Below are 24504 nucleotides of genomic sequence, written 5' to 3'. Positions count from 1 at the left end.
CTAGAAGTTTTTAGATTGAATTCTTGTCTTGTACTAGGATCTAGCACCTCATATATATATATATATTTTACTATTCTGTGGATGAACACTTAGTATGTGGGGGAAATAAGTGCTCGGCTAGGGGTAAAAGCATCACGGTTCTCTCCTGGGCTTTGTCTGCAAAGACACACGGGCACACACTGACCACGCATCTGCTGTGAGCCAAGCAGTGAGCTTGGAATTATGGAAGGGAACCTTCCCTGTATCTTCTCTTTCACTCAGCAGGTTTTTTAGACATCTATATCAAATTATTTTGAACTTAAACATTTATGCATCTCATAATCTGAATGTTATTTCTTGATAACACGTGAAAACATGACATAAAATGTGAGAAACTTCACCTCTAATTTTACAACTCTGAACTGTATACGGTATATCCACTTCATCTTTTTCCAAATGCATCATTTCTTTAAATTTTTAATCATTACAGAAATACAATGTTGTAACTTGCCTTTAAAAGGAAAAATTAAATACTGTTTTAAAGTCTGCTTTTAATTCTCAACTTAAGAACCTCTATTCCATGTAGTTGTACAATTTACCCATTCCCCTTACTGGACATTTAGGTTGTTTCCAGTTTGTTGCTTATTACTGCAACATACTTGTGTACGTAGAGCTTTTTCCTTCTTTCCTTTGTTTTTGATTTTCTTTGTATAAATAATTCCCAGCAATGGGTTTTACTGGGTCAAAGGGTATATACATTTTCATGGCCTGATATGTTTCCAAAGTTTTTTTGTATAAGAGTTATATCAATTTATACCGTCTTAAATAATTAAAAAGTAGCTGTTTCACTGAGAGCTTTTCAGCATTGAGCATTTTTTTCTAATATTAAATACGAAATACCTTAATTTAGATTGCATTTTGTTCACTAACAAGATTGACCAGTGTATTGATTGATTATTCTTTTATCTGTGATAAATGCAGCAACTATAGAACACTTTTATTTGTTCAAAATAACTAGTGCTACTGATACACAAAAACTTCAGCTTCCCCAAATACTACTTCAGAATGAATATATCAGATTCAATTTTCATTAAAAGATAGGTATTCTTTCACACTGCAAGAAAAAAAACAAGTCAAGCTGCAGATTGGTTTTATATTTTTATATGTCTCTTCATAAAAAGCAATTACAATCTGAGGACATTCATGATAGTTTTGATGCCAGCCCAAGTTCACCTTATTTAAATCTATTCTTTCATGGGAAACATTAATTCTCACTGATAACTGGCAAAAGCCTCTTGATTTGTCAGACTAATTTGCTATCACTAGGTTCACTGTGAGATAGAAGATTTTCTTTTTGTGCCATCTTTTTCTTTATCAGCTTTTTGAAAATTCAGCAGACAACCAAGTTTTTCTCACGTTCCCAAAGACCATCAGCATCTGGAAATCCTCCCCTTCCTGTTCACTCCACATCAGCCCAGACTTTCTCTGTTCATTAGATGACTGCAGTGTGGGACAGATTTTCACCTGTCAGTTCATTTTGTTTTCAGAGAAACAGATACCCCAGTGATACAGTAACGAGAGCACTTTAGCAAGTTACCAGTAACTATTTCAAAGGTTTTAAAAAGGAGGGGAAAAATTAACAATATTTTACATTAAAGTAGTTCCCTTTAAGTTGGGATGTCAGGTCCTGAGGCCACTTCCCCATCCCAGGATCTCCAGAGGAGACCCCAGCCCTGGAGCCCTGGACACGGTGGAGCCCATCAGTGAGTTCTTCCCAAGCACTGCGCTGCCAGCGTCTGAGGCACCCAGACAGCACAGGACTGCGGCCACAATGGGGAGGGGCTCTTCTGATAGTGTTAGTTTTACTTTATTTTGAAGAAGTACATGAGTGCTGTCAACTCTGGGCAGATAAAAAGGAAACCATTTAGCCTGGTTTTATTTAATTATATCGCCTTATGTAGCCTATTCTGTACGCTATCAATTCAAGAGGCAGACTGAAAGAGGAAAAGGAATCCTGAGGACTCTGAGACACGGCAGCCACGCCACAGCCGAAAATGAGCCACGACATAGGAAAGCTATTACTGCACAAATGCACAACGTCCCGGGGTCTTAGTATTTCTTCAGCATCCACGGTTCATTAGAAATTAGTAGTTAAGTTATTTAAAAGAATTAAAGGCCTCAAGGTGAAAGAATATAATGTCAATTTTGAAGGTTTTTAGAATTGAGAAAGTATTTAACGTATCACTTGTGGCTGATTTTCAGGCCTACTTAATTATTTAAAATGACTAATAATGGTTAGGTAAAATACAGAATTGCAAATTAAAAATTCAAATGTGTAACAAAGATCTCTCTTCAGTTCTTGTTTTTAAAAAAAAGGACAAAACTAAGTACATAAAATTATATTACAAATATCAGGGGAACTGCAACCATCATCAGATTTTTTTTAATATAGAAAAATAACAAACTTTCACCCACACACATTTAATTCATGTGAAATAGAACTACAACATTTTATATAACGTGATTTTTCTGCTACTAAAGACTATTTGATGCAAAATATATTTTGTGCAAAAATTAAAGGGACTGTATTTCCAGAGAGTAGAAAAGGGAATCACTAGCGGGTACCCATTGTTAGGAACAGAGTTTTTCCCCAACACCTATCCCACTGCCAGCAATGGGAGTGGTGACAACTGGTGACATAAAAATAAACATATTACTTTGAAATAGATAATGCCAGATTATTTCAATATTATGAAAAGCAAATCTTCACTCCTGACCACTTAAAAGACATGCCCTACAAAATTCTATTATGTTTTCAACATTAATCTGGACAGGGGATGAGGGTGGTGTAGATGGAAGACTTAAAAAAAAAAAAGAACGAGAGAGAGAGAAAACATACAAAAGGAATATATAAAACATTATGCATTTAGTAGAAATAATGAAAAATGACTTTGTGACACATTTTCCAAGAAAAGTTATTTTTACATATATTTAAATCCTGTAAAAACCAGGTATTGCAAGGGGTTAAAAACAAGTCATTGATGAATGATAATCAGTTTTACCAGAGTTCATGCAATTAATTATCTGAGTTGGAAAGCTACTGTCCCAAGTCACAAAATGTATGCTCTGCCACAATGATTACATGTTAAAATCACTTATTAAAAGAAATTATTTTGTATTTGGTGCTGACAGAGCTCTTGAGAAAGTGCTATACAAACTGAAGTTTACAGAAATTTTTAAATGATAATCTCAAAATACCATACAAAAAATGTGTAAACAAAAAGATGCTTTAGAGTTGCAGGGCATTATAAAATCCGTAATGTGGTTTAAGACAAAAGATCACCTCTTGTGTATTTAAAAAAATTGTTAGCATAATCCTAAAAGTTCAGAATCGCGTTGTCAACAGCAAAAGGCACTGGGTACAGGGCGGCCACGCTGCACAGGGTGGGGGTCCTGCAGCCGCCAGCTCGAGCCCACCACGCATGTGCAGGGACACGAAAAGATTCCGCACGCAACCAGTGCCACCTGGGAGGGGCTCTAGCACTAAGACACTCTTTCATCTACCCTGTCAGAGAGGAAAACTGCTTTTAAAAGAGATTATCAACAGTATAAATTCTGGTAAAGCACTGAAAATTAGGTATGGTATTTTTGGCACAAAAGCATTTTTTAAATCTGAGCTCATTTTGCAAAATATCTGTCTAGAATTTCTCATTTGAAAATAGAAACTTATAACATACACATAAATGTGTAAATGGTTTCATGAATGAATGAGTTAGAGTCTATGTTTCCTTAAACACTGCACACACCTTCTGTTTACTCCAGAACCAGGGATCTGCGTGCGCACGTACCTCCACATTCCACATCTACAGATATTGCACAAGTAACATTGCCAAAGTACACACTAATGCAGTCTGGCAAGATTAGGGTTCGCCTTTCAATATTATTCTTTTCAGTATTCAGATTCAATACTACTTCCTAGAAAAGCCAGATGACCAATTTCAGAGAAAGAACGGTTGGCTACCTTTCCTTGACCCATAATATTAAAATCTGTACCAGTATATTTAGGCATTTCATTTACGTTTTCCAGCATTTCAAATTCAGCAAAACCTGTTTTTGATGTTTCTTATAGCATTCCTTCAAAAACAGGAGAAGCTTCGTCTAATGTAAAAAAATTAAAATAAGTCCAGAGGGCAGTAATTTTTCCACCAGAGATCTTGCTGAAAAGATCTGCAGAACAGTGCTATCTGTTTAAGTCTGTCAGCTTTCAGAGAGCCATTAGGTGCAAAGTCTGCGAAAAAATTGTGTAACATACCGTGACAGCTGGATGTATCTTACTGCACAATATAATTCATTTCTTCCTCCCTGAAGCGTTTTAGGGTATGCTACAGCTGCTAAAAGGATTTCGGTTTTTCTTGGTCCTCTGTCTGTTGGGCCTGAGGTTGATGACATCTCCACCATTAAGGGTACTTGAATTCTGACCCAAGTGACTCCCAGCAGACGTGCTAAAGACACCTGGATAAGTTGAGGGAAAACACAGAGGTTAACACTAACGGGCCTCAGGATCACCTACTGCAGACTGTGCACCCAGCTTCTTAGTAAATCAGCAACATATGCAAGTATTTACAATTTTAAGCTTTTGTTTTCATTTCATTTAATAGCCAATACACAGGGTTCAAAGTTCAAAGGGAACCAAAGGGGTCACAGTGAAGTCTCTCACTCACCCCAGCCCCTCGCCTAAGGCACACGTGTTTAGAGTTCCCATGCATCCCTGCAGTGATGTTGTACACACATGTAGGCTGAAGTGCACATATGGTCTTCTTTCCTCCCTTTGTGTGCTTCTCTACACACTCTTTTCACTAACAATCTATTTTTGAAATTTGGAATCTGTAAATATGATAATTTTAATAACTTCACTTACTAATTTTACATCATAGAACTTCCTCAACAGTACCTGCCTGTAGTTAACAACAGAATTTGTGATATGTCATGCTGATAAAGATACTGCGTATGTAAGAGCCAGTAGTGATGTCAGATGTTCCTATCCAGGCTAAAACAACAGCAAAATGGTCTGCAGATACTCAAAGTGGTGAGCAGACAAAAGGGATGAACTAAAGAAAAACTTTCAACTGTTAGAGTTTTCATTTTGAACAATGTTGGTTCTAAAATGTAATCTCCAGTTTATGGGCTCTTTATCGTCCACGATACACAAGACTCTGGGCCAGAGACACTATGAGCGACACAAAGACTACTAAGACTGATTCCTGCCCCCAGGAAGCTTACAATCTGATGAGTGAGGTGAGGCACTACAAACAGGCAGTGATGCTACAGGACACTCTATGTTAAGTGTCACAAAAGAGACAAGATCCCACAGATGGTATAGGAAGGGTCAACCACATCTAATTCATAAGAAAGGACAAACTACATGGAGGGACTGGACCCCTGGCAATGCCCTGCACTCAGGTCTCTGTTCATTTAAGAGAAGTGAAGGCTGTGCTTCAGCCAGACAGATAGCCGAGCGCTTTCTCCATAGACCTTGAGGCATGCACAGTTCTCAATGGAAGGTGGGAAGGGGAGGCCATTCTTAATGGAAGAGCCAAAATGAGCAAAGGGATAAGTAAGACAGCCCTAGGCAGGCTCAAGAAACAGCGGGCCCTGTGGTGGAACCGTAAACAGGGTACATTACAAAAGTGGGGCACAAGGCTGCACAGGAAGGATGGACCAAACTGTCTTTAAATGCTGGGATGAAGAGAGCCTGCATTGAATGTGTTCCACAACCGGAATCCATCAAAGGGCTTTAATCAGCAGACTGGAAGGAGACAGGGTGGGCCCAGGAGACCAGACCAGACAGCGGCTTATCACAACTGCCCTGTCGTTTCTCAGAGCATGTGAGGTGTCTGACAGTAGGAACATATGCAATAAAAAGGGCAAAGTAAGAAAAGTTAAAACAGGCCAAGAAAATGCTGTGTGTGTGTGTGTGTGTTTGTGTGTGTAGTGAGGAGTGGGGTGCAGGCAGGAGGTCCTTAGGACAAAGGACCGGCGCCCATCCTCCCAGAAGCCATGGCCAAAAGTAAGACACGGACAGGTGCTTCCTGTTCTCCAGGAAATACTAAACTCTGCTGGCATCTCACGTTAAAAATCAGGATGGGTGCTCAGCAAGGTGGCAGGAAAGGGGAAAGGTGTGGAGATGGTGCAAGTGTCAGAGAAACAAGTGTTCAAAAAGGACAGACCTTTAGAAAATTCATCAGTTAAAAAATCTTTTAACTCAATATACCTTTTAATGAGAGCTGATACTACTAAATTTAATAATCACTCATCTCACGCTTTCCAGTCACATTTCTTAAAGAAATGAGCATACTGTATTTTAAAAAAAACCAGTAAATATGATAATAATGAATGGAAAATAAATTTACCAGGTAAACATGGGGCTAAAACTTCCTGGGTACTTACCAATTTTGTTACTACTTGAATGCATTGATTCAGGATCCTCAGCTATTTGTTGTTTAAGCTTTTGAAGATATTTTTCAGCCAAATATTTAAAAACTGGAATGAAAACAAAACCAAAAACCTTGCCAGGTCAGTGTAATTATGCACGTAAAACCTGTTCTTTAACATCACTTACTATAATATTTATACTTACAAAACAAATTTAAAATTAGAAGTATACAATCTAGTTGAAAAAATTCAACTTCTAAAAATTATCTGAGTAATACCTAATTACAATGGTAATACTAATAAATATATAGCGGCATTTTATTAGTCAAGAAATAAAATATTACTTGTAGACTAATATTCAGCAACACTAAACTGACTCAGTCTTAAAAAGACTCTTTCTTTAGCTGAAAAGCACTATTCAGGGGACACTGGAGCAACAGCTGAGCTGCAATCTAGTAAAATGAGCAGCAATTCCGGAATGAGAAGAATAACCACCATCTTTCTCTAATCTCACTTTCTTAAACTAGGAAACACTATTAAACAAGTTAGGGTCACTGTAGCTACCCAGTGGGGTGTCCACCGCTGTGGGGTTCTAACGCAGCAATTTCAGAAGGTACGCTTGAAAAACACACACGCATACATGCACACACATAGCCAGTTGTATTTTTAAAGATAAAAAACAAAACAAAAGCCCACCAGAGTTTTGCTGTAGAGTAACAGCTGTTCAAAGACATTAGTAAATAATCAAGGACAAACTCAGAGCAGCATCAGCCTTTAAACTTTACTTAATGATACATGGCAAAGAGAAAATTCTATTCTCGTTACAAATACGATTTCTAAACAACAAAAAGAAAAGGCATAAGAAGAATAAACAAACTTCCTGCTGTTAACTGTTAAGAAGGCACTTTACCTTCCGTCACGTTCAGATCCTCCTTCACTGAAGTCCTGTAGAATCTCAGCTTCAACTTTTTTGCCAGTGCCTCAGCTTCCTCACTACACATCAATTTGAAAAAAATGCATGTAAAGGTACTTTCCGAGAGCTTGTTTTATTACATTTACTGCGTACAGCCTGAGGACGGCGGTCAGTCCTTCCAGAACCGTTGAGAGCTACACTCAGTGCTTGAGCAGGGTTTTCAGTCGTCACTGCTCTTGCGGGGTTAAACACCAGCCATCTCACTGTAACTGCAAGACACTTTTCTGTAAAGTCACTTACTCTAGCCTTAAAATGACTAAATGTCACTTTTCTTTATATAATACTTTAATTTCCTCTCTTTGGTTATTAAAAACACTTGAATTTAATTACACTCTGAAAGTCTTATACTGCATTACCTATTTTACTCTTGTTGGCTACAAAACTATTTTGCTGCCAAAGCCAAAGTCAGTACATTGATGTGTCTAGAACAGTGGACTCCTAATTTTAGTTTCAGTATGACTCCCAATTCTCTAAAATATTTCCCAATGATTCTACCACACGCCTCCCCCCCCCCAACTGTAATCAAGTTGGTCTGTGTCATCAATGACATACATAAGTGATGGCGTGTGACTTTGAGACTCCTATAAGAGGCACTGAGGTTTCTGCCTTGCCCCCTCTGGGATCACGTGCCTGGGGAAGCGGCTGCCACACGCTGAGGACACTCACAGCCCGAAGGAGAGGCCACCTGCCCATGGCCAAGCGAGGGTGCCATCCCGGAAGCAGACCCCCCCAGCCCCAGTCAAAAGCCTTCCTGTGACCACAGGCCCTGGCAACATATTGACAGCAACCTCATGAAAACCCAGAACCAAGCCACCCAGCTAAGCCACTCCCAAATTCCTGACCCACAAAAACTGTGACATAATAAATGTTTGTTGTTTTAAACTACTAAGTTTTGGGCTAATCTGTTATACGGCAACAGACAACTAATACAAGAACTTATAAAAAAATAAGGTAAAAACCAAGTAAGTATTTTCAAAGCCAGCAAAACGTTAATAATGCAGTAAACAAATACTTATACAGAGAAATTATCTGGATGCCAAACTCTGTTCACAAATATGAGCATAATGGTTCTGGGTATATAAAACAATATGAATCTGAACTGCTTACCTATTTAAACTCATCAACATACTTATGCTAGATATTAAAACATCTAGGGGTGTCTTCCTTTTTAAATTTACTCATTTATTTATTTTTGGCTGTGTTGGGTCTTTGTTGCTGCACGCGAGCTTTCTCTAGTTGAGGTGAGCGGGGGCTACTCTTCGTTGCGGTGCGCGGGCTTCTCATTGAGGTGGCTTCTCTTTGTTGCAGAGCATGGGCTCTAGACATGCGGGCTTCAGTAGTTGTGGCTCGTGGGCCCTAGAGCGCAGGCTCAGTAGTTGTGGCGCACGGGCTTAGTTGCTCCGCAGCATGTGGGATCTTCCCGGACCAGGGATTGAATCCATGTCCCCTGCACTGGCAGGTGGATTCTTAACCACTGCGCCACCAGGGAAGTTCCGGGATGTTTCTCTTAACATTCTTACTCTGTCTAGATTTGACTTCGCATGAGGAGTTGGATTTGAGCTGCAAGGACCTGGAATTCTAAAAGGGCTTTCAAAATGTACTCCTTTAATTTTCTTTACTTCTGATTCAGTGTGAACGTTTTTTAACCCAAATCAATCACACAATAGCTCACAGAAATTTTTAAGTATAAGGCAGTCTTTTTTAAAACTTTCCTAAATTTTTTAAGTGTATGCAAAAACTAAAATAGGTTTTAGCTTTACAGAATTACAGCCACCCCCTCAACAGCAGCCACCTTACTTCTTTATACAAGAGTCATCAAGGAGATCGATCTTGTTTTGTACAAGTACAGTTGGTATATCTCCAACTTCAGCCACCACCTTCTCTCTCCAACTGGAAATCGCTTCAAAAGATTCCCTGTCTGTGGTGGAAAATACAAGCACACAAGCCTGGGCTCCTGTAAGTTCACAAAATAAAAATGTTATTTACATTAATGAAACAATCCTATGCAGGGTGAAGGAAACTTTTACGTATTCAGAACAATTCTTATGTAAATAAATGTTGAACTCATCTTTGTAGCACTGCTTTTTTTTTTTAAATTTAATTTATTTTATTTTTGGATGTGTTGGGTGTTTGTTGCTGCACGGGCTTTTCTCTAGTTGCAGTGTGCAGGGGCTACTCTTCATTGTGGTGCACGGACTTCTCATTTCAGTGGCTTCTCTTGTTGCAGAGCATGGGCTCTAGGCTTAGTAGTTGTGGCACGCGGGCTCAGTAGCTGTGGCTGGCGGGCTCTAGAGCGCAGGCTCAGTAGTTGTGGCACATGGGCTTAGTTGCTCCGTGGCATGTGGGATCTTCCCAGACCAGGACTCGAACCCGTGTCTCCTGCATTGGCAGGTGGATTCTTAACCACTGTGCCACCAGGGAAGCTCTATTTTTTAACATATAAACTCTATTTTCTAATTCAAAGAACCAATTTTTACCAAGAACAGTGGTTCTCAAATTTGTGCAAGTGCCAAAGTACCCTCAAAATTATACACATTCCTTGTGGAACACCACAAAATACTGATATATTTAATAACACTGTAAAAGCCAGAGAGAACAGTAAACTAGGCATGAATGACAGAGCTGCTGAGTTCTTCTCGTTAATATCTGTCACCTGCTTCTTAATTTCTTTTGGCACAGATTTAAGAAAAGTCTATGAGAAAAAAAATCATAATTTTCTCATTCTATTTCCTTTTTAAAAAAAATCTATATTATTTTATTTTAGTAGCAGAATACCAGCAATGCTAAAGAATGTAATTTAGGAACCAGTGCCAAGAGTAAAATATTTATATATAGTAGAGAGGAAAAGAGTTTAATTTAGTTTTTCATCCTCTTTAACTGCATAATTCCCATACCATACTCACTGACAATACTTTAACTATCAACTATCACATTAGGTTGATAATATCTCATTTTAAAAATAAGCATCAACCTTCTGTAAGAGTGTTTTTACCAATGATTTGCTGTTGAATCGGGCAGCATAGTGACAAAAACAGGTGAGAAGAGAAAATCATCCTGGAGTCAAGAGGGTTCCTCACTGCTACTCCTTCCTTCCAGATACCCCAGGTGTAAGAGTTTCCTACTAAGACTCAAGACACACATACCTGGGCTACCTAAGACACTCTAGGGCCAAAAAAGGTTTGTTTATCACCTGAGGGAATATGGCAGAAACCCAAAGAACAATTACTGAAGGAAAAAACCAGCAGTTCACTATGACTGTAAAAGCAGAGGCTTCTCTTCTCTAGAACAGGCTTTGGACCAAAGAATAAATTAATTATGCAAAACTGAGGGGTGGGGGACAGGCAGATTGATAGACACAGCCTGAGACTTGCTCAGAATTGAAGGAGAAGTAAAACTGAAGAGATCACACTAGCATATTGGACAACAAATTTATATTTACTTGAACTCTAACATTTACTTAAACTACAAATAAAACATTATTTAATCATACTTTAAGAAACTGTTTTTTGGGGACCTCCCTGGCGGTCCAGTGGTTAAGACTCTGCCTTCCAATGCAGGGGGTGCGGGTTCGATCCCTGGTCGGGGAGCTAAGATCCCACATACCTCGGGGCCAAAAAACCAAACATAAAACAGAAGCACTACTGTAACAAATTCAATAAAGGCTTTAAAAAACGGTCCACATCAAAACAATCAAACAAAAATCTTAAAAAAAAAAAGAAACTTTTTTATTATAAAATTCTGTTAGCTTTAAACCTAGAATTTTATATCAGTCAAGTGTCATTTAAATTTGAGGGTCCAATAAGGTATTTCCAAGTATACAAGGTCTCAGACACACAAAAAAACACTTATTAGAGAAGATGTTAAAAAAACAAAACAAAAACAACTAACAAACAACCAAAAAAACTAAGCAGATGGTGCCAGACGTATGGGCAGTAAGAATGATTAACTAAGAAAAGCACAATTTTGTTTGAAAAATCAAGGATCAAAGGATAAAAGAAAAAGTCTGTCAGCAAAACCCAAAATTATTTAGTGCGGGACTGGGTGGAGAGACCACACTGGGCGGGATGGGCCGCAGTGCCCTCTGAGGAGGAGGAGGAGGGACCTGGATTCAGTTAAGCCACCAGGGAGGTGAGCACGGTGCCCCCTCCCCACAGGTGCCCTGTGTGTTCCCCGCCCCGACCCTCCAGCACGGGCTGCAGGGGGCGCTCTGCTCTTCTGCCAGGGGTGGTCTAGCACACCCCCTAAGGGGACTGGATGCCTGGGGAGGGGTGAGGGGGGATAAAAACCTCAGCTTCCCTGGGGTGGGGTCACCCTGAGGCGCGTCTCCCCACCCGCAGTAGTAACTGGCTCATTACTGCACTCTTTATGCACGGTTCTCCCTTCTTTCCCTGGCCTCTCACTTCTACATCCCACACCCACCCAGCTGTGTGTGTGTGCGTGTGGGGGGAGGTGTAAAATGACCCTAAAAAAATAATAAAATAAATTAAAATGACCCCACACTGCTCTCCCTTCTTTTTCTTCCTTGGACCTCTAGCTCTGTGTTAGTACCAGCCATGTTTGGGAAAGTTGTTTTAATTTCTCTGTTGTTAATATTGAAAGGCAGCTAGTGTTTTCTACCCATATATTTTACAAAGACCTTTATTTTCCTACTATTCAATCTTCCTTCAATACTACCTACCCTAAAAATTGCACCATTGGAAAAGTTTCTTCATTATCATAGATAACAGTAAGTCACCCATAAATGGATCACTTCTAACAGTTAATAAACTACCTCACTTGTCCATGCATCAGAAATACAGAGCTCTGAATAAATTTTTGGTGTCAATGATAAGATCACCAATAGCAAGTATTTATTCCTCCTTAATAAGATCATTCCCAAAAAGTCACTATATTTTAATGCAATTCAGAAAATACTCTCTAAGACACAATGTGCAGAGAGTAATTCTATCCTCAAATCACTGACAGATCCTACAAGATCGTCTGTAGGCTGGTCCTGAGTGTGGCTGACAGCAGCATCAGTGTCACCTGGGAGGCTGTAGAAATGCAGACTCTCAGAGCCACCCACAGATCTACAGAATTCAGTTTGCATTTTAATGAGCTCCCCAGGGGATTCCTGTGCACACCCAAGTTTAAGAAACACTGCTCTAGCGAACACTGGCAAAGGCTTTAAAAATACTATTATAGATACTACTCAGGATTTAAAATGCTGTCCCTTATTCTTTTTGACATTCTATACAATCTAAAGCACATAAATTATTCAATGAACCAATCTGTCACAGATTCCATGCTCACATAATTTCAAAACAAACCTCAGACTTGCATAGTCTAATTCTGTTGTTCCTTAATTCTTGCATTTATAATTATAACTTATAACTAGCTTCTTGTCCAGAGCTATTTCATTTCCAACAATTTATATTCATTTATATTTGTGAAAAAAAATTATTTTTTAAGAAAATAAGGGTTTCCTTCTACCTATGTGCATGATCTCAAATAATAGGTCTCAAGTCTATAACTTAATTTACATATACTTAGAAGCATTTTTTTTCTGAGAGCCAAGTCACAGCAAAAAACTGTAATAAAAATCTACTTCATGTTGTATGTAACTTTCTGTACTAAGTACGGTTTCTGCTGCCTAGGATGGACTTTCTTAAGGGTTTAACAGGAGTCATCTGGGCTCCCAAAGGCTTCCTAATATGATCTGTGCTCTGTTCTAACCTACTGATAAGGAGATCATGTTTCCACATGTCTCACTGTACAATTAAGCCAGCATTCTAAGAACATAATGATGCCTTGGAGCAATGGTCTTGCTATAATAGGTCTTTTAAATGAATTACAATAAATTTTTTCTTTTTTAAATATAATTTTTATGCATCTTGAATAACACATTTTTAGGACATAAGTCAGTAGGTCATAATTTTATAAGGCATAGTGTTTCTATCACTAAATCTCTATCTTAACTCATTCTGCCCACCTTACCTTTTCTTCCTACTCTTTATTTAATTATATCGTCATCTGAATCTATACTAGTAGCAGATATTACCTGGTGCCTAGCCGCCATCCAGTGCCCCGTCCCCAAGAACACCTCTCCCCCTCTGTACAGTAGCCTATGGTTTAGGCAGCTAAACTTCCCTCTGCCTTGGGGGAGCCCCAAGTGCGCCAAGCCCATTAGGGCAAGCACCTTCCTCTGACTATTCACTGTAATCTGGTCAAAGGTGGTCTAATCAGATAAAAGCTCTGGACTTTTGGTCCACTGTTGTGGGAAGTAACCCTCGGTCCCCAAGAATGTGAACAAAAAGCACTGCCGATGGTAGCAAACTTGCAGACAAGAGGAAAATCAGCATGAGGAGGAACCCCACACGGGGAGGCAGGCAGCCAGCCAGGAGAGTCAGCAAGGTTAGAGTCCCAACAAACCACAAATGAAAGCTACTCCCAGTAACAAGTCAACAGACGCTAAATAGGTCGGTTTGAAATTGCTTTTCTGCTGTCAGCAACCAAAAGCACTCTGATAGAACCTCAAAAAAAAAAAGCATATAAGTCCAATATGCCATTTCTCAAATTCATGTAACATTGCCACTGTTTGTTCCTTAATTCAAATAGGGATGTGAGGGAAAAAGCTGAAGCTTAAGACCTGTCTCAGTATCCACCCTCTTTGCCATTTTAACATAGTTGGCTAAAAAACGTTACATTTTAAGAAAAACTTTTAACAGATCTATTTATACACTTAAGATTGCTTTAAGTTAAAATGTTAAACACAGGGAACTCAATGCTGTTTAAAGCCTTTTAGTCCAAATGAAACAAAGTGAAAAGAAATTTGAACATCACCCATATAAATTAAGATGTAAATACTAACAATTATGGGCTCTCTTTTTAGTTTCTGGCAAAGAATGTTTTTTGTGAACATATGAAAGAGAAACGATATGATTCATGGACATCTAACAAGTTAAAACAAGAAGTCTGCAACAAACTGGATGAGTCAAGTTAAAAAAATTAGAAGATAATAATGTTGAACAAAGTCTTATGGCAGTGGGTATTAAAATATGTTTAGCTACCTGGTCTTTTTCTTTAAATTAGGGACCCAAATGAGCTACTTAACTGTACAGTTCCAACGTTTTCTCCTTTTTATTCATATACGAATCAAATCATTTTGACATTTGACCAGTTTTGTCTTTTTTTAAGTTAAACTTTATTTTGAGATAATTGTAGACTCACACAGTTTTGTCCTTTTAAATTAGAGAGACATAATGATAATATTTTCTCCAAAAAGAACCATATTAGTTAAAAAGTAATACTGCCACATCACATTGTCAAAAGCTTAAAAAGAAATAACCCAACCTATTTTTTTCCACACAAAAAGAACATATATTTTATGCTGAGAATTTAGAGAAGAAAGCTAGATAGGTAAAAAGAGGCATTTCTCCCAGTTTATTTAAGTCTTAGATCCTATCATTGTAGCTATTCCTTTTCACATGTATGTCATACTTCCCTGAACTCGTATAGCCTAGAGAAGGCTTTACCCACATTAAATATCATAACAAAATGCCATCTTGTCTGCCAGGGCTTTACTTTTTCTTATGTTAGTTTCCACTCAGACTATGTAGTCATTTCCCTGTAGTCAGAGGAGACTTTTCACAACTTCTGACTTATTAGGTCTGGGAATGCCTATATGAGTCATGTAATTCTAAGGCAGAGATAAACAGTCTATAGCACAGAGTATTATTTACCACCCAACAAGATCTTTAGAAGAATAATAGCCTGGGGTTTTAAAAAATACTTTGGAATTAATTTAAATATTCTTAAAGAGAAATCCTTCTATGGGAAACAAGAAAAGCAAAGTTCTTTGTTCAGCTAAAAGAACATGTCAAAACAAACTAAAGACACCCATGGGCTTCCCTGGTGGCGCAGTGGTTGAGAATCTGCCTGCCAATGCAGGGGACACGGGTTCGAGCCCTGGTCTGGGAGGATCCCACATGCCGTGGAGCAGCTGGGCCCGTGAGCCACAACTACTGAGCCTGCGCGTCTGGAGCCTGTGCTCCGCAACAATAGAGGCCGCGATAGCGAGAGGCCCGCGCACCGCAATGAAGAGTGGCCCCCGCTTGCCGCAACTAGAGAAAGCCCTCGCACAGAGACGAAGACCCAACACAGCCAAAAATAAATAAATAAGTAAATAAATTAAAAAAAAAAAAAAAAAAAAAAAAAGACACCCATGATTTACCTCGATAGTAGGCCTTTGTTATTGCATCAAACTCCTCTTGACCTGCCGTATCCCATAACATGAGCCTGACGTCTTCATCATTAACTCTGAAACAAGAGATGAATGTATTTCATATGCAAAGGAAATGTCTGTATTTTATTTTTCAAATCTGGAGGTATTAAAATTACATTGTTGGTCTTCCCTGGTGGTGCAGTGATTAAGAATCCACTTGCCTATGCAGGGGACACGGGTTCGAGTCCTGATCCGGGAAGATCCCACATGCCGCAGAACAACTAAGCCCGTGTGCCACAACTACTGAGACTGCGCTCTAGAGCCTGTGAGCCACAACTACTGAGCCCATGTGCCACAACTACTGAAGCCTGTGCACCTAGAGTCCATGCTCCGCAACAAGAGAAGTGACCGCAATGAGAAGCCCGCGCACCGCAACAAAGAGTAGCCCCTGCTCGCCACAACTAGAGAAAACCCGTGTACAGCAACAAAGACCCAACGCAGCCAAAAATAAACAAATAAATAAATAAATTTATTTATTTATTTAAAAAAAACAACTACATTGCTGGTTTCACTCTGAAAAAGTCTGAGTGCTTTTAAATGCTGATACCATTACCAACAGTGCGAGTAAAGGGTGAAAGACACTCCCCTAAAGCTGTAATTTTACACGATTTGGATTCATCTGTCAGGTTTTTTCCTTCAACCACAGTCACAGATAGTGGTGGCTCTAAGACTAGCATCCGAGGGGTCCACGCCTGAGGATTCAACCAACTGAAGATAGAAAATATTTGGGAAAAAAATTCTAGGAAGTTCCAAAAAGCAGAACTTGAATTTACTGTGTGCCTGGCAACTATTTACACAGTATTTACATTATATTAGATATTGTAAGTAATCTGGAGATGACTGAAAGTCTATGGGAGCACGTGTGTAGGTTAAATGCAAATACTATGCCATTTTATTCAAGGGACTGAGTGCCTGTGGGATCCTGGACATCCAGGGTCAGCTGTCCTGGGAAAGGGTTCCCTTAGGTCAGTGCTTGCCCTCCTCCTGCTACCCTATTCTAATGGGGGTAGAATAGTAAGAAAGTAAAGAAGCAGCTTACCGCTTGGTTGCCCTTTAACCCCCAAATTAACTCTGTTCTGTCACACCTGTTGCCTTATTCGCAGCCAGTGGTTCTGTTCTGCAGAGTCACTGCCAACAATGAATTAGCAAATCCTGAACCATTCCTCTGAGGGAAAATAGCAGGCGGGCGAGGTGCCTGTGAGCCCCTGGTTACAATTTCATCAACTGATCAATATATAACCTTGTTTTTTGCATCGTTCTGTTTAAACACACTTTATTTAATATACACTGTTGATTCATTAACATTGAACCCATGGCCAACAGTACTATAACTGGTGCCTGAACGAAGCTTATCTAATACATGTGTTTTCTCCATAAGGCACGTCACAGCTCACCAGAGGGCACTTCAGCTCTAGGCTTGGGGCCATTTTAAACAGCGAAACTCTCAACAAAAAGCACAAAAATGTGGCACAAAAACAGAACATGAAAAGGCCACTCATGTACGGTATGAGAGATGAAACAAAAACGCAGAGGGTCGCCTTGTTCAACCTCAGCCGGACGTGTCTGTATAAATGATTCAAATTTTTTGCTGCTCTGTGCATGTCCACAAATGACCACCAGAGTACTGGGAGTACTGAGTCTGGGGTTACAAATAAATTTTAGCAAGCAGTGAATTTGCAAATATGAAATCCACAAATAATGAGAAGTAACTGCACACTTAAAATATAAATATGGAATCTATGAATAGTAAGGGTCAACTGTATACTTAAAATATTAATTTGGTCCAGATAGCAAGTGCAAAAAATAAACATCATCAAGATTTAAAATGAATCCCCTTAAAATATCTAAGAAAGGAAGCAAATAGAGAAGTATTTTTAAAAAGAGGGTAACAGAATACAGATTATAAATTCAACAATCTTTAAAACAATGAACACAATTATCTTTGATGCTAGTGTCTGGGATAGTTAAATCAGACTTGTTTAATGTTTCTTATTTCTTTGTGATACATTTGAGTTTGTCTCCTACAATTTAAAACATCCTTAAAAGTTCTCAGGACTAATGGCAAAAAGTGTTACTTTGATGTGTTTTAGAATTCAATTGGATTTCCTTTTCCCAGGAGTATTTAATCCTCTCAAATCTTTCTCTTATTTCTTTAAAGTAAAAACAAATTATTAATTCTCTAACTTCTATATACCCAGTTTTAAAAAGAGAAGAGACATTTTACACAAACAGATCCCATAATATAAGAGATGAAAATTATTCTGCGAGACAGGTAACTTTCCTTCCAAATAAAATAGTGGACAGAAATCTCAGTAGAATCAAGCGTCAGTTTGTGTTTAAGAAGTACCCAGGGTGCCACCAATAAATATAAAACAGATGTAAGATAGAAAAAGAGAGAAGGGAGAAGTGTAGAAAAAAAAGAAGAAAAAATGAGAGAGGAAGGGAAGAGATGGGGGAGGGGGAAAAAAGAAGGCAAAGACACACAAAGGAGTGAATAAGTGAAAACCCGCTGCCACTAGACGCCTAGTGGATTGTATTGGATTGTATTGTACTCAGTTACTATTATTCTGAGCAAACTCTTGGACACAGGTCACAAATCAAAACCGAGAGGATAAAACGGCCAAGTACATACTGTATCTGTCGCTCCAAAAAATCAACTCCGATGGTTTTCTTGTAGTCTTTTGTAAAAATGCCTTTGCAATACCGCTGAATCATACTTGATTTTCCAACTGCGCCGTTCCCTACAACCACCATCTTTATGGCCACTTCCATATCTTCCTCCAACATTTTTGGAGTTGAAAAGGTTTCTGTGCCAAATTTAATTCCAGGTGATCCGATCTTCTCTCTCAAATCTGTGGTTTAAAATGAAATTATTTTTTCATGACATAAAAACTATATAAAATAAAATAAGCTATAATTGTTTTATCAAGAAATAATCATAATGAATTGCAAGAATTTTTTTCCGTGATGAAGGCCCTCTCCCCACCCTGTTCAGATAATGTAAATTCTTTGAAAAGAGAGACAATAATACCATTCACTTTTGCATCCTTAACAACAGCAGAATGTATGACTTCCAGGTACCAATAAATGCCTAGATTACATAGTTCCACCTTTCACTGAGGCTAGAGTATGGGCGTTAAGAGTCGAGGCCTGACTTACTAGTTGCTATTTACTACTGGTTCTGTGCTCTTAGTGAAGTTATTGCTTAACCTCTTGAAGCTTCAGTTTCCTGAGGATATTTACCTCACAGGATTGTTGATCAATGATAGATACAAAGCACTTAGCACAGTGAAAGTTAAGCGTTCAAAAAAATGGTAGTTTCCTATACCATAATAAATCCTCCATGGATAGTTACCACCAAATGGGCAACAAATACAAAATCTAAGGAAACTGCTCTTCATCCTCACAGGTAATAATTAATGTCCCTAGAACAGCACCCTAAGGAAGGGTTTTGTATAATGCTATGCAACCACATGATAGCATCGGGCTCTTAGTTACAGTGCTTTAGTGTTTAGATTACAATGGATCCTCTACACATCATCTTATACCATGCATTGTTTTCATTAGTTTCAGACTAGTTACAGTTACTCATATAATGAAAGTAACAGAATGTGTACTGTCTGCATTTTAGACTGAAAAGAACAGAAAGCCAACTTCTTCATATTTCTTCTTAAAATTACTAGTTAAGTTCCTGCCTACTTAGCTATTATATTCCAGCTACCTTAACCAAAAATCCATTTATACAACCACTACACAAAACATGTCTGAAATGTGAAGAACATCCCTTTCTTTGCCCCTAATGGAGTCTCAGTAATTATCCCTAATGCTTCACAAACTTGCACGATTATAAGCAGCATCTAGGAGCACTTGTTAAAGTATAGGTTTTAGGTCTCCACTTCAGACATAATTAAATGATTAAAACAACAAAAAGTATTGGAACAAGAGAAAGAAGATGACAGAAGCAAAAATATGGGTAAATATAGCAGACTTCTCTTAAATGTTCTACGTTACATTTGACAGTTGAAAGAAAAATTATAATACTGTTCAATACGGTTTTCAATATATGCAGAAAAAACATTTAAGACAAGTAATTATATGTGGAAGAGGGGACTTCCCTGGTGGTCTAGTGGTTAAGACTCTGTGCTCCCAATGCAGGGGGCCCGGGTTCGATCCCTGGTCAGGGAACTAGGTCCTGCATGCCACGATCCCGCATGCTGCAACTAAAAAAAGATCCCACATGCTGCAACTAAGACCTGGCACAGCCAAATTTAAAAAAAAAAAATTATACATGGAAGAGGACAAAAGGGAGGTAAGGTTTCTTTACTTCACTTGAACTGGTAAAATGTTGACACCAACAGACTGTGATAAATTACCTATGCAGCTAAACAAGTTACACAAAGAGATACTCAAAAACACTATAAAACACAATAAAACAAAACGAAATTCTGAAAACAGAAAACTATCAGAATCCAATCAACATTTATAGAGCTGTCCACGCAACAACAGCAGAATATACTTCAAGCACCCACTGAACATATACCAAGATAGAACATATTCTAGGCCATCAAACAACCCTCAACAAAAGCAAAATAAAGGGACCACAATGAAATCAAACTAGAAATCAGTAATGGAAAGATAACAGGAAAATCTCCAAACATTTGGAAATTAAAAACAAAGATTTCTCAACAACCCATGGGCCAAAGAAGAAGCTCAAGAGAAATTTAAAAAATAACTGAATTGAATTAAAATGAAAATATAATATGTCAAAATTTATGGGACACAGCTAACATACTGCCGAGAGGGAAAATTTACGGCACTAAATGCTTACCTTAGAAAAGAAGAAAAGTCTCAAATCAATAATCTAAGCCCCCACCTCAAAAAACTAGAAAAAGAATCGCAAAATAAACCCAAAGCAAGCAAAAGGATGGGAATAATAAAGCGCAGAAATCAATGAAATTGATATAACCATTAGGAAAATTGAATTTATAACTTTAAAAACTCAAAAAGAACTCTCCAGGCTCAGGTGATTTCACTGGAGAATTCTAACAAACTTTTCAAGAATGATACATACTCTCCCCCAGAATACAGAAGAGGAGAAAACACTCCCTAACTTATTTTATAAAGCCAGCATTATCTTGATACCAGCACCACACCAAGACAGTACAAAAAAGAAAACTAGACAAATAACCCCTCATGAACACAAATGCAAAATTCCTCAACAAAATATTAGTAAATTGCATCCAGCAATATATAAAAAGAATAACCAGGACCAAATGGGCTTTATTTGGGAATGCAAGGCTGGTTCAATACTCAAAAATCAATCAGTGTAATACACCATATTAACAGGGTAAAGAAGAAAACCCACATCAACATCCATTTGTGAAAAAAACTCTCAGCAAACTAGAAACAGAAGAGGACTTCTTCAACCTGATAAAGGGCATCTATTAAAAAAAAAAAATCTACAGCTAACATCACACTTAAGTCTGAAAGACAGATTGAATTCCCCCTTAGACTGAGAACAAGGTAAGGATGTCCACTCTCATTACTCCTGTTTATCATTAGGCCTAGCCAGAGCAACGGGCAACTAAAATACATAAAACGCTTATAGATTAGGGAAAAAACTATCTCTATTCACAGATGACATGATTGTCTATCTAGAAAACTCCAAGGACTCAAACAAACAATCCTGGAACTAATAAGTGAGTTTAGCAAGGACACAGGATACAAGAGCAACACACAACACTCAACTGTATTTCTAATATCCTAACAATGTACAATTTGAAGCCAAAAATTTTTTAAATGATATTTACAATAGTTTCCTCCCAAAATGAAATACTTTGGCATAAATCTAACAAAACATGTACAGGATCTGTATACTGAAAACTACAAAACACTAATGAAACAAAGAAATAAATGGAAAGATATATCATGTTCATAGATTGAAAGATTCAACAAAGTAAAAATAGCAATTCTCCCCAAATTGATCTACGGTTTGATATAATTCCAAAGTACCAGCAGAATATTTCGTAGTTAGAGACAAGCTGATTCTAAACTTTTTATGGAAAGGCAAATGAACTAGCATAGCTAAAACAATTTTGAAAAATAATAAAGTTGGAGAAGATCATGCTACCCAATTTTAAGACACTATAAAACTACATCCATCAAGAAAGTTTGATACTGGCAAAGAGAAAGATACAGAAATCAATGGAACACAACAGAGGGCCAAAACAGAGCCACACAAATACAGCCAACTGATTTTTGACAAAGGTGCAAAACTATTAAATGGAGAAAAGACAGTCTTTTCAACAAATGGTGATGGAACAACTGGACATTCATATGCAAAAAAGTAAACCTTCCCCTAAATCTCACACCTTATATAAATAATTTTAAATAGATTATAGATCTAAATATAAAACTATAATATCTAGAAGATGAAAATCTTCTTGACCTGGGATTAGGCAAAGTTCTTAGACATGCTACCAAAAGATGTACAAAAGGAAATATGGATAAATTAGATTTCATCAAAATTAAAAACATTAGCTCTGTGAAAGACACTGTTAAAACAATGAAAAGAAGCTATAGACTGCAAGAAACTTTTGCAAAACATATCTAACAACTTGTATCCAGAACATACAAAGAACCCTCAAAACTCAGCATAACAAAGAAACTACTGAATTTAAAAATAGGCAAAAGTCTTGGCCAGATACTCACCCAAGATTATATATGCCAATTAAGTACATGAAAAGATATTCAACATCTTTAGCCATTAGTTAAAGACACATTAAGACCACGAGATACCACTACATGCCTATTAGAATGGCTAAATTAAAAAATCCGACAATACAAAGTGCTAAGAGAGGAGGTGGAGCAACTGGAACTCGCACATGTTGCTGGTGAGAATGCAAAATGATAGAGCCACTCTGGAAATCAGTGTGACAGTGTCTTACAAAGTTAAACATACTTTATATGATCATGTAATCCCAATCTTAGCAGTACCCTAGAGAAATGAAAACTTATGTTCACACAAAAACCTGTATAGCAGTTTATAGTAGCTATAGTCATAATCACCAAAAACTGGAAGTGATCCAAATGTCCTTCATTGGGAGCACATCCATCTAATAGATACTACTCAGCAATAAAAAAGAATAAACTGTTGATACATCCAACAACTCGAAGGAATCTCAAAGGCATTATGCTGAGTGAAAGACGGCTACATGTTGCATGATTCCATTTCTATGACATTCTGGAAAAGATCAGTAATTGCCAGGGGTTGGGGTAAGGGAGAGGATAGCATGAATGTTTTGGAGGTGACAGAACTGTTCTAACTGTTATGGTGGTTACATATATCTAAAATTCACAGAACTGCACACCCCCCAACAAAGTCAATTTTACCATATAATAATTTTTAAAATAATAAAATGTAAAGAAAAGTAAGTGGAATCAGATTTTAACACAGGCAGTCTGACTCCTGTGATTATCAGCCACTACTCTACAGCCTTAAAGAACTATACCAAAACAATTAAATTCTTAGAAAATAAGCATAATTCTGAGTACAATACTTTAAAAGCTTGACAGTAACCCTTTACATGTGTTCTTTTTCCAAGTTTAATTTTAAAGATTTTGCCAACCAACAGCCGTCCAATACATTAGAAAAGTAAAGGATGAGTTAACTCACTGATCAAAAAGCGTGGCTTTTTCATCACAGCCTGTACTTCAGCACAGGTATGATTACAAAAACACTGAAAAACTTCTCAAGTTCAATGAAGTTACCTAGAAGATGTCAGGAGCTGCATAAAACCTGGAGAAGTAGACAGCCCTTTTCTGACTGTACTGCCACTGGGATCCCCGAGTGAAGTGACTCTGCGGTAGCCAGTGTCAAGGAGACCGCGTAGTCAAGCTCATTCATATTCGAGCAGAACCCGAGCAACACCGGGGCTGGGTGGGGCCGCAGGCAGAGAAGGGGCCCGCCGTCTAGGACGGGGTCTGGACGCCAGGGTGGGGCTTGGGCCCTTTCCCCGCCAGCCCCAACCCACACCTAATGCCCCGTCCCCACCGCCCCGCTGCATCTCCCCGCCCGAGGGCCACCCCAGGGAGGCGGGGGCGCGGGGAGGGGAGGGGGCGCCGGGGGTTGCGCCCACCGCCTGCCGCGGGGACCCGGGCCCCACACTCGAAGTGCGCGCGCGGCGGCCGGGCCGGGGAGGGGCGCCCGGCCTGGAGGCCCCCGCCGAGACCCTTCCGGCCCCCGGTGGGCACATCCCGGGCCGCGGGGACGGGCGGGTCCTCCGCAGCCAGACCCGGTCGAGGGCGATGAGTGCGGCCAGCCGCCCCGGGCGCGAGCCGCTACTCACCGTCCCCGCGCCGCCCGCCGCCCGCCGCCCGGCGCGACCGCTCCTCCTGGTCGCGGTGTAACCGCCGTCTCCGCCGCCCGGTGCGCCAGCCCCCCGGCAGGGCCTCCGGCCGGCTCGCGCCCTCTTTTGCTCTTTTAAGAATGACTGTGATTTTTTTTCAGGAACTTTATTGGCAGAAGGAATCGGAACCAGCAGATCGCTGCGGCTCCGCCGCGGAGGGTAGGGCGCGGGAGACTCGCCTCCCCTCAGCTGCGGACGCCGGGCACTCTGAGCATGCGCCGGACTTTTAGTGCGCACGCGCGCGCCGCCGGCCTCGCCCCGCTGCCCCGCCCCTGAGCTGACTGAGGCTGAGGGGCGCGGCGTTCCCTGTGAGGCAGCTGGGGCTGGTGGGGTTCCAGGAGGTGGCGGGAGAGGACGCTGCCGAGGAAGGGCCGCAAACGCTTCGCTTACCCAGTGGTCAGCTTTCAGAGTCCTCACAGGACGTGCCCGCCCTGGATGCACACCTTATA

At 39.4% G+C, this 24504-nt stretch overlaps 1 protein-coding gene across 3 annotated transcripts; it reads right to left on the bottom strand.

Annotated features, from left to right (window-relative positions):
- Positions 1–65: 65 nt before the first annotated feature.
- Positions 66–24264, bottom strand: RAB23 (RAB23, member RAS oncogene family). Of its 3 annotated transcripts, none has more exons than XM_068556942.1 (7): positions 23996–24264; positions 18280–18499; positions 15597–15682; positions 9182–9338; positions 7322–7404; positions 6427–6519; positions 66–4491 (listed from the first exon to the last, which is right to left on the bottom strand). In XM_068556942.1, exons 2-7 carry the CDS (start codon positions 18432–18434, stop codon positions 4352–4354), a joined length of 714 nt encoding a protein of 237 aa, XP_068413043.1. In that variant the 5' UTR covers positions 18435–18499; positions 23996–24264; the 3' UTR covers positions 66–4351. The 3 variants fall into 3 exon arrangements, with proteins under 3 accessions (XP_068413043.1, XP_068413044.1, XP_068413045.1); XM_068556943.1 differs by lacking the exon at positions 23996–24264 and adding an exon at positions 23418–23655; XM_068556944.1 differs by lacking the exon at positions 23996–24264 and adding an exon at positions 22716–22735.
- Between the last annotated feature and the right edge of the window lie 240 nt (positions 24265–24504).

The sequence above is a fragment of the Eschrichtius robustus genome, chromosome 12 (assembly GCF_028021215.1).
Source record: "Eschrichtius robustus isolate mEscRob2 chromosome 12, mEscRob2.pri, whole genome shotgun sequence".
Classification (NCBI taxonomy): domain Eukaryota; kingdom Metazoa; phylum Chordata; class Mammalia; order Artiodactyla; family Eschrichtiidae; genus Eschrichtius; species Eschrichtius robustus.
The sequence above is the reverse complement of the archived record's forward strand: the minus strand, read 5'-3'. Positions and strand labels throughout refer to the sequence as shown.